The sequence below is a fragment of the Neolamprologus multifasciatus genome, chromosome 7 (genome assembly GCF_963576455.1).
Source record: "Neolamprologus multifasciatus chromosome 7, fNeoMul1.2, whole genome shotgun sequence".
Lineage (NCBI taxonomy): Eukaryota > Metazoa > Chordata > Actinopteri > Cichliformes > Cichlidae > Neolamprologus > Neolamprologus multifasciatus.
In genome coordinates this window covers 18,205,451-18,216,921 of record NC_140445.1, presented here as the reverse complement: position 1 = coordinate 18,216,921, position 11,471 = coordinate 18,205,451, and the positions used below count along the sequence as shown (strand labels likewise).

Genomic DNA, 11,471 nt, shown 5'->3' with positions numbered 1-11,471 from the left:
CTGAGAACAAACAAAGCTTGTTTTGTTTGTTTGTTTGTTTGTTTTGGAGGGGGTTGTTGTTGTTTTGTTTTGTTTTGTTTTTTGAGGATTGAGATGTAGGACCTATGTGAGCGACTGCATTTCAACAACACAAAGATCATCCCTTCGCTTTTTCACTTTGATTTGTAACACTAACACGAGGAGTTTGATTGCTGCGCTTAATAATTACACGTACATAAAGCTTTGTCTTTTTCATTTTAAGTTGGGTCTTAAAATGAACATACTTGAAAGCAGAGATGCTCGCTGTTGTCTATAAATGGAGGACTTCATTGTCTTATTTGGGCACAAATCATTTAAAAAGATCTTGCACAAGAATAAAGCTGTTGACAATGCTGATGAAGAAATGCTTAATAAAGGTGGGTGGAAATGTCAGTTGCACAGTGAAATCTCCTTGGAGACTTGATCAAAAAAAATGTTTATTTAAAAAATCATTTTCAGCTACAATTTAAAACACTTTTCCAGCAAATTTATAATTAAGTTAGAAAAAATTATTAGTCTAAATGCTGGTTACCAGAGATTGGCCAAGCTTGCAATTTTTTTTCTTATAAAACTAGTTTAATTCTTCCGTTACCCTCTTTTTGTGATAACTTGACATAAGCAGACTGGCTAAGCAGTTGCACAGACTGAATTCGTCAAACCGAAATACTGGCGGCAGAGCAGTATATTTTCCCAAGGATGATCAAATCAAAACGGCACAAAAATGCAAAAATTTCAAACACAGTATATCGTATGAAAGCAACACTGCTGCAGCCAAATCAGCAGCGTGTGAGACTGTGATCGAAAACGCGCTGTACAGTATGTAATTTAAAAAAAAAAAAAATCCTATGAATGTGTGTGTGTGCTTTAAGTGTTTTGACTGAAAAAGTGCAATATCAATAAAGTCTATTTAAACCCAGGAAGGAAAGCTGGTTAAATATGGAGTTAACAGACTTATTACAATGTTATTAAAACATGGTTTCAAGTGTTAACATAATTATAATGCTGCATGCTGCAAAATCAGTCTGGTGTTGAGCTGTTTTCTTGAGGCATGCAAGAAAATTTAGGTGTAGTCTTTCAACTGCAAACCTGCTGCTGTTAACAGCCTGAAACCTGCAGAGAAGACGGCAGCTAATCCATGGCCTGGACTTCCTTTAAATATATGGTTACTATACACGTGATGAGCATGTGTCACTTTTGACATGACCAAGGAAAAAAATGTATCTCAAAGCCTCTTTCCCAGATGTACAGCATTTCAAAGAAATGCTCAACTGGGTCTTCCTTCCCTCATCACTTCCTAAAGGTCGTGGCACATGGCATTCCCTCCCTGCTCCTGGTAATTCTGAAGCTTTCTTCCTGTTAAGAGGGAGTTTTTCCTTCTCACTGTTGCCAAGTACTCACTCATAGGGAGTCATCAGATTGTTGGGATTTTCTCTTCATTATTGTAGGGTCTTTACCCTAAAATATAATCTATATTTTATATAAATATAAAACATTTAGTGCTTTATAAACAGAATTGAATTGAGTGGCAAAGCATATCAAAACATTCATTTTGAATGTCCCCCAGAAGAACTATTCTGGAAGTTTAAGATATTAACAAAAATGTTTTGCAGACAGCACAGGATTTATGATTGGGGTTGGGGACCATCTCTGTGGAGTTTGTCTATTCTCCCTGTGCCTATGTGGGTGATCTCCAGGTAATCCGGCTTCTTCCCACACTCCAAAAACATGTAAGTTAGGTTAACTGGTGGTTCTAAATTGACCGTGGGTGTGAATAGACTGCAATAGACTGTGAACCTGTCCAGGCTGTAGCCACCTCTCAGTAGCCCAGTGACTCCAAATTGTTCAAGTTTAGAGAAATGGATGGATTTACATTACCAGTCAAAAGTTTGGACACAAACCATTTCAGGTGATAACCTCATGAAGCTCATTGAGAGACTGCCAAGAGTGTGCAAAGCAGCAATCAAAGCAAAGGGTGGCTATGTTGAAGAATGTAAAATATAAAACATGTTTTGAGGTATTTCACATTTTTTTTGTTAACTACATAATTCCATGTGTGTTCATTCACAGCTGTAATGCCTTCAGTGAGAATCTACAATGTAAACAGCCATAAAAATAAAGACAAACCATTAAATCAGAAGGTGTGTCCAAACTTTTGACTGGTAGTATATCTTATTTATACATGTCTATTCTTTCTATATCTTTGTTATCATGGGTCATGAATAGAACTTGGCTACGATCGATACAGGAACAATAGGTTGAGCTCAGGATTCAGCCTATTGTTTTCTTGTGTAATAAGATCCTTTTACCCTTATCAGAAGAATATTGCAAGCACAGCCATTCTTTGGGAAGTTAATGAAACAGTATTATCAGATTTTTTTTCCTTGATGAAAACATCATAGATGCTGGTTATTCTTTGGGAGCAGCACCGGATGCCAAAGAATCCTTCAAGTGTAGAGAGGTGGGAAAGGGAGGTCTTCAGTGGGCTGCAACCTTACAGGACCAAAGAGATGGAAATAAGATGGACAGTTCAGGCATGGGAAATTTCTTTGGAGCATCTTGTTTCATAAAGTTTGCATTAATGAGAGAACACTGATTTTCCATAAAAAACTAAATGCTGACATATACAAATCTAGATATGTTGTATGAAAACACAGAAGGGCTGCTCTGAACAAATCTGTGCTTATTTGAAGTTTACTTGACGTGTGCATCAACACAAAACTGGCATTAAACAAATTAATGAGTAACATCTCTATTTGACTACATGTTAACTGAGACAATCACTTGCCAGAAATATGTAGTCAAATAAAAGAAATATCACAAGGCCAGCCCACAAAGTCTCACCAGTTGTCAGGGCTCCAGCGGGTCTGCTGGGCTTCCATGATGTGGAAGGTGTAGACATGACGAGACTCTTCAGAGGTGTTTTCAGCACTTCGATGCACCACCTGTCCGTGGATCAGGATAACACCACCTGAACAAGGGAATGAGCAACAGCTGACCAACTTGAACAGCTTTATTTCAGTAATGCAGTGCTAACTCTACTTTTGTGACCAATTATTCTAACAGTCATGTTTTTGTTTCAACATTTCCTCAGACTTCAAGACCTGAAAACATTTTGCAGGTCACAGCAGATGGCTGCTTCTCCTGGAGGTTTCTTCCTGTTATAAGGGAGTTTTTTCTTGCCGCTGCTGCCAAGTGCTTGCTCACAGGATATTATCTGATTGTTGGGGTTTTCTCTCTAATATTGTAGTCTCTTTACCTTACACTATAAAGCACATTGTTGTGACTTGGTTATATAAATAACATTTAATTGAACTGAACTTAGTTTACAAGGTAGAGAATGATTAATGAAAGATTAATGCAATTCTTCGCATGTTTAAAGCAGCTAGCCAGTTAGCTTAGCTTAGCTTAGCATAAAGACTCCAAATGTGAGAAAACTGCACATCTAATTTAAATTACCAGAACCTCCAGAGTTTGATAAGTCACCTTTTTTTGTTAATTTAAACAAAAAAAAAAAAAGTGTCAATATGGTGGTTGGTGTGTATTATTTTTATAACAGTGCAGAAAAAGAAAAAAACTCATGGCATTTAATCTAAGGTGAACTGTCCTGAGCTGTTGACGGTCAAAAGTTTCTTTATAAGCAACAACATATTTTTTTTACAATGTCAGTTGCAAAATGTCACAAAATGTCACAAAATTCAAAATTGCGTCTATCAATCACCAACTAAATTTAGATTTATGCTAATGACCTTTTTTCACTGGTGCGGCAACAAACTTCTCGTCATCATATGTCTGCTCTCTACCGATAAAGTCGGTCAGGGGAAAGGTGCCCTTTGGAGTACGCACCATACGTCTAGTGATACCGCCTGGGGCAAAAAGAGAAAATATTAAATTATAACATGCAATAAATAAACCTTAAAAACTATTTCAGAAATATGTGGCAGAGCAGTAGCTGGATAACATATACACTATATAGACATTCTGGTAGATACTTACTGTTGTGTGATCCTGGGATAAACCACAGACAGCCATTGTTAATAGTAGCATCTTGCAGGGCAATCCACACCCCCATAACTCTGCCCAGGGGCTCCGTGTACAGAAATGTAGCATCTTGGTGTGGAGTCACTAAGAAACACATGAGAATCTGCTATTTAAAATTATATGAATGTATACAGACAACCACCTCCAAATTGAAGGTTTTGTTATAGGTTTTGCATCTAACTAACCAGATGAAGCGTATTTACTTTGTTAATAGAAGCCTGACATAAAATAAATCTCTAATTTCCTTTCCATAAAACTGTATTTTGTCAGTGACACTGTAATTCCCAATCAGCTATCAGCCAAACGTGTGCAGTGTGTCCTTAAAGAATTTGAGGAAACTGGACAGAAAGAAGTGGCAGACCTAAAATCTGTGCATAAACCAGCTGTAAAACATGGTGGATGCTCTGTCATCGTTTAGGGCTAAATTTTAAAATTGAACATTTTCAGTCATGGGATGGCCTCCCGAAAAATAGGTCATATTATACAGCATCTGGAAAACACTGAACCTTTTAAACTTTAACAAGGTTCCAACTGCAACTTAAATTCAGCTTCATTACAAAACAAATATTGATGGGATTTAGAATAATGCTAACCTGTGTTTAGGCTAGTCGCTTTCATGCCTCACTTTCAGTAGAATGAAATGTCATGGCAGTATTTTGGCACCCCGTTAACATAAACTACCATCAACAAAAGGCAAAAAAATGTAAGTTTCACAAAAGGTGGAATTCATGGCAGAACAGAATTTACCGGTATTCCTAATAATGTGGCCATGGTGTAAATGTTCCATTATTTACAAGGTTTTTATGTCAATTTTTTTTGCTTTTACTTTCGTGTTTTTATACCAAATTTGAGTGTCTTTAATATGAGACAGAAATAAGGATAAGAAGGGATCTTTGGTTAAAAAATGTGATGGGAAATGTGTACTCATTACTGACAAAAATATTCTGCTGAATCTTCTTACCTTCCCCACCGATGCCTGGTTGCTGTAAAAGATAAGGTTCTTATTTCAATCTTCACGTTTTAATAAGTCATTATGTAGCATTGTCTAACAGTATAAGACCATTTACCTTAAAGATGAACATACTTTGGAGAATCACAGGACTCACTAGGCCCAGCTTTTTAGCTATGCCCTAGGAGAATGACATTTCATTGGACAGTTAGTTATTCTGTGACTCAGTAAATCATTCTTTCACTCCGTCAACCTGTTAGCTCACCTGGACTTTGGGCGAATGTGTAACCTTTTCGTACAACGGCTCATAGGCATGCAGTGCTAAAAGAAAAAAAAAACCTAGCAGTTAGGAGATTTTTATGCAACAGTTTATAGGCTACGTGCTATTGGAAAACCCCAAAAGCTCACCATGTCCAACTTTATTTAGTGACCGCTGCTTGGATACAATAAGCTCCCCTGCAAGGTGAGAAAAGCATCATCTCATTTTGGAGTTTCACAGCATGAGAAATGAAAGACAGTGTAGAAAGAATTTCACTGGAACTCACCTTTGTCATCAAAAACCCCTTTCTCAAAGAAGAATCGGATCTTATCTCCACTTGTGATGAAATAGTCAGCATTTCCCTGCAGGTCAGAGGGGAAAGACATCGACACTGACTACACTGTTGACATAAGAGTCTGCTTGCAGGGTCAAAGAGGTCGAGGCAAATAACTGTAAATGTGAAGCTAACTTGTAGAAAGACTACATGGGTGTAATCACTAAGGAGGGAGAGCACTCAGCTGCCTTACCTGCATCTGCAAGTGGTGATGTCATTGGAAGCATGTGAAAGAAACATTGTTCAAAGGAAAGCTGACAGTGTTAAAGATCCTGTGCAGCGTTGGTCATTGGGTCACCTGTGTTTTTAGCTGCTCATCATGGTAGGTGGAGAAGGTGGTGCGGCAGTGTTCGGGGACATCCATCCGCTCCACAATCTCTGCCATCCTCTGCCTCAGTTCATCACACTCCTGGGAGGTCAGCAGCCCATCCAGAACCACGTATCCATCCTCCTGGTACTGTCAAGCCGAAGGAAATTAGGTTTGAGCCATTTACAGAACAGAAGGAGCAATAACTGAAGCATCGAGGCTCGTCCTAATGACCTTTCATGCCTGCTTTTCACACAAAGGTCTCTTTCACATTTCAAACTGAAGTCACACCCAGAGTTTAATTCACAGCCATGAGACGTTAAACACATTCTACACATTAAAGCCAGTTCCCAGTTTAAAATTGCATAATTACATTAAAACAGCTGCATAAAATATTTGAGTTTTGTTTTTTTTTATTCTTGGCTAATGAGTCTTGTGTTACTGATTTCTTAAGGATGACAGCTGCATCATAATCCAACAAGAGGGAAAAAAACATGTTTTAATTGTTGTCCGCCCTGCAGCATTGTTCTGTTTTCTGCTGCATAGGATTTAACCCAACCGGAGAGAATGTGTTGAAAAATAGTTGCCATCGGATAGTTTAAGTACATATATATTTTATAAATATTCTCTTATAATTTTGCAAACTACGGCAAGATTACAAGACAACAGCATGGCCTCGGTTAATTCCTGCCTTTCTGTAGCTTACAAGAACAGAGTAAGTGTTGGAAAATGGGGAATTTACTCCTGAGGGCACATATGGTGTTTTCCTAGCTGAAACAGGGGGCGTTTGCTGACGTCAGTAGACCACTTGTGGCTGCAGGGTGTTGTGCAATGAACTTGAAATGTGCATTTCATTTGAATACTGCGACAAAATACAATCTTATTACCATATATAATACGGAAGAGGCTTCTGATGCACAATCGACATTGCAAAAGTAAAAGTGTTTTCTGTTCGAAGCAAACAGTGATCAAATTGCTAATTATTTAACTGAGCATTGGTAATGCAACTATAAACTGCACTTCCATGTAATTTTCATCGGTATGTGAAAGTAATCCTCACCCTCTGCACATCCTGATCTGTCATAAAATCCATGGCGTTCCGCTGGGAGAAATCCACTGCAAGGGACCGATGCGCCTGCGTCTCTCCCCCTGGTTGAAGCACAGCCTGTTCGTATCCGACCACGTGACGTGTCTACTTGAATTAAAGTGTTATCATACAGAGACCGTAATAGGATTTCTGGACCTTTGTCTGTATCCCAATGCAGGGTTTGCAGCCTTAGAGGCCGCATTTTAAGGCCGATTACGTCACAGCGACGCGACAAAGGCTGTCCCAAATGTGTAGTGACTGGTAGTGACACAAGAGCACACTGACAGGCTGCTCGAAATACGTCCCTCAAATGCGTCCTTCATTTCCCTGAATTTTAAGGATGGGTGGGTGTAGACTTCATGGCCCAACATATCCCAGACTTCATTGCACGGCGGTGGGTGTGGATAATTTTGCCAAAAAAAACGGTGGAAGTGGAGCAGCCAAAGAGTAAACTTTCAAAAGTAAGTACTGAATATTATGCCACTTATTTGTGTGCAAATGTTTAATAATGAAGAACATTAAAACATTACTGTTGGCCACATGTCGGCAAAGTTATGTGACATTAGCGATGTTTGCACTTTCAGCGTTTACTTTGTTTTAAAGCCTTTAATTTATACGCCGTTCGATAGTTGACCTTAATCTTACAGAGAATGTGATGATTTTATGGATAATTAAAGTCAGTCATATATCCACAAACACAACAGGCTGAAAGTCAGTGATGCTGCTCGGTTTGCAGTCCTGAATATCACAGCACAAACAGGATTCACTGCACTGTTAATGTTAGCTAAGTTATATTGCTGCCTCTGTTCGGTGGTGTCGAGCCAAACGGACTTTAACGTGTGTTTGAACGAGCTGGTTCACTCGTTAAGCTGAAAGAAAGGTGCTTTAATCACAGGAGTCACACATGTGTCCACTGTACCATCTGGGAACTCTTCTTGTTTAGCACTCGTAATAACACAAACACTAAATCCTCCTGTTTTGTAGCAGTGTATACACCTGAGACTGCCACCTGTCTGTCTGTCCTGCACTCTCTCTCTCTTTCTTTCTCTCTGATTGTGTAATAAAAGTATGAACATGTATTTATAAGTTACACTTGTGTTTGAATCCTGCAGCTTATCACACATTTGATTTCCATATGTGACAACTGCAAGTGTCCAGAGTGAGGACAGACTGAGGGACCCACTGCTGCACATCATCTGTGAGGCTTTGCACCCCTGATGATCCACCAGGACAAACTCAGCAGTGTGTGAGGAAGAGGAGGAGGAAGAGCCAGCAGCAGCTGACAGATGGAGAGAATAGACAGACTGTTCCCTGTTTGTGAAGGACTGCTAGAAAAGTTTAGAATAACTAATTGTCTGTCCTGAAACAGTCTTATTAGGTAAAGTTCAAATAATTTTATCATTCCAGTGTTTTCAGTGTGGGAGAAAGTACTCAGGGCCTTCAAGTTACACACTATGAAAGGCAGAAACAAGTTTAATATTCAGAAACCTAAAGTATGTATCAGCAGCAGAATGGAGCTAAAATAAATGTTTGTTTCAGTTCTATGAAGCTTTGAGTATTTTGGATCAGTAGTACTGCTGTGTTTGTTGCATCATATTGCTGTAATTGTTTATATGCTTTATATATTTAAGGTAAGTTGATCTATAGTGTTACATCAGATTCTATAAGGATGTTATGTGTTTGTATACTTTCTGCCCAGTTTGACCCATTTAGCAGAAGTCAGCCTGTTTAAGGCTCTGATATCTATTCTGTATGACATAAGGAGTTATGACATGGTCTGATTTTCTCACCCAATAAAGGAATATTTAATATATCAGTCTATTCTTTATTCTATCAGAAACAGTTATCACAGCTCGTACATTTTCTTCTTACACATATATGTAAGCATTGAGCCAAATTTAGTAATGCCAACATATTAAACGAACAATATTTGTCTCTTATATATAATACATCTATATATACACTGTCAAAGATACTTGTCTTTAAGTGAAGATTTAAGGTGATAGGAAATTTGAATAAATGCAACTTGAATCTTTACTGAGGCTCAGTGAATGACACAGAGTTCAAGCTCACTGCTGTAATAACTAATAATGATTAATATAATAATAAATATATTGGCCATATTATATTTACATTACCAAAGTGAGTTGACTTTAGTATCATGAACAACATTAGCTAATTGTTATTTACTAACTAATCTTAAATGACTGTTCAGTACAGAAATGAAGCCCAACAATCATGTTTTTCAGCCTCAGATACTCAACAAATCAAACAAAGCTCATGTAAGAACAAACAAACAAATGAACAAAATTTCTCCTTCATTTCTGTCAAACAAAGCTGTATGAAACGTTTCCAGTGAAACGTTAGTATCATGGTTGCTAGGCAACCTGGGCAGCGCAACCGTAGACCGTCCCATTTCACAAGCCTCTCACTTCCGGTCTTAGCTGTCTTTGAGTATGCGGCCCTTGTGGACCGTTAAGGCTGCAGACCCTGAATTGGGATACAGCCAATAACTCTTACACGGCGCCGTAGTAACATGGAATGACCACTATGTGTCGCTCATGTCGCTGATGTAAACAAACATGTGAATCACAGCGCCGACTGGCGGCCCTTTGTGCTATATGCATTAAATAACAACACAACAAAACAAAAATTTAAAATAAACTTGCAATGCTTACAATAGAGTACTCTTATATAACACTATTGCTAATTATATTAAAATATATTTCCCAAACATTTCCTTTTGTACTTCATATGATTAAGTACTACTGGTTAAATCTAATGATATGCTAAGAACAGTCATGTGAATAAAGTTCAAATAAAAGCATCCGACCAGAGCAGATACAGTGTACATTACGTACTGAAAGAGCTTCCATCCCTTGCTGTCTTGTCAGACAGAATAGATGTCCTCATTTTGTCCAATCACCAAGTAGGGACTTGCTTTAGGGGGTTGCAAGTAGAGGTGAAAGAAGGAGGCCTACTTATAGATTTTACTTCAGTAAAAATAGCAAAGCAGCCACCAACAGTCATTTTCTTATTGTTATTACAGATGCATGAGCAGATTTCTACCTACTATACTTCAATGTATTGCATCATGATTATTCACCAGAAGTATCTGAGAAATGGTGAATTTTAGATGATTATTAAAAGAATAAATGCTTTAATAAATGCTTTGAACACACAGTTCTGCTGTTTACTGAAATACGTACAAATACACATAGAAATACACTATATAAAGGAAACACAGTTTGTACTGTTCTAACAAGTTTGAAATTCAATATTTGGTATGACCGCATTTATCCTTTAACACAGTCAAGCTTTTCTTCTAATTTCTTTAAATACTCTTCTGGAATATTTCTCTAGGTTCCTTGCAGGACATTTACAGCTCTTATTTGGATGTTGACTGTTTTCTTTTTCCAATCTCTGTCAAGATGATCCCACACTTGTTCAATAATGTCAAGGTACGGGTTACAAAGCTGCCTCCTAACTCAGAGCAAGCAGACGGTTCAGTCACACGAGTAGGACATGAGCCTCCTTCCATCTATAAAAAACACTTCGGTGGCTGCCTGATGATTGCATTTCATTTAACAACTGCAGTCTGACTGGGACTGTGTGCAATTACCCTCAGACAAATTTTTGAAGTTTTGAAAATAATTGCTGTCTTATTTCTGACTGCAGACAGATTACCAACATGTCGCCATCAGTCTGAATGGCCCTTTGTCAACTCCAGGGGACTTGGCTCAGCTGGCTGCCAGCTGGTTGTATTCTGGTTGTATTCCTTTAGAACAGAAAGACTGCTGAGCGAAAATGTAATAAATTAGTTAAATATGAATTAGACAGCAAAAGAAATGTGAGCTTTGATGATTTATCACAATATCAACATTTCACGCAATTGCCAACTTGACCTCATTCAACTTGTTCGCCGACTGACTCCTACATATGGCAACATTTGTTTTTTTGTTAGTGTTGGTGTGCTTGACTGTCTCATTTTACATTTTTAAAATAAAAAATGTAAAATGAATTAAAACATTTTAATTAAATAAAACAGATATTGAAAAAGTTTAACTTTGAAGACAATTTATATGTTACTGCAATACTTTGCAAACTGCAAAATACTGTATCATAAGTGAAGTATCATGGGGTGTCTGGTGATTCCCACACTGCTGAATATAGCCATGTACGCATGTAACCGTAATTCTACTTAATAAACTGAGAACAACTACTCTACTCTAATACATCTCTCTAAAAGAATCACAAGATGATTAACAGGACTGGAAAGTAGAAAACTACTATAATCTGTACTTACAATGTGCTAAAAAAAAATATCAGAGAAGGAAAAAACTGTTTAGTAAGAGTGGATACAAACAAGGGTCATCTCAACCTTTCCTACAAAAAGTGCAGCAAAGGGCGAACACTGACAACAAATTGTCCTTCTCTTAGTCAGTGGCAGCACAGTGTGCTGCTAAAAATGATTTTGCA

The 11,471-nt window shown here is 37.9% G+C and overlaps 1 protein-coding gene across 1 annotated transcript; it reads right to left on the bottom strand.

Annotated features, from left to right (window-relative positions):
* Nucleotides 1-2,056: 2,056 nt before the first annotated feature.
* On the bottom strand, nucleotides 2,057-7,228 carry phyhd1 (phytanoyl-CoA dioxygenase domain containing 1). Its single transcript, XM_085164990.1, has 11 exons — nucleotides 6,966-7,228; nucleotides 5,897-6,055; nucleotides 5,551-5,626; nucleotides 5,414-5,461; nucleotides 5,271-5,326; nucleotides 5,124-5,186; nucleotides 5,018-5,039; nucleotides 4,012-4,140; nucleotides 3,765-3,881; nucleotides 2,860-2,986; nucleotides 2,057-2,508 (listed from the first exon to the last, which is right to left on the bottom strand). Exons 1-11 carry the CDS (start codon nucleotides 6,996-6,998, stop codon nucleotides 2,463-2,465), a joined length of 876 nt encoding a protein of 291 aa, XP_085021116.1. The 5' UTR covers nucleotides 6,999-7,228; the 3' UTR covers nucleotides 2,057-2,462.
* Nucleotides 7,229-11,471: the final 4,243 nt, after the last annotated feature.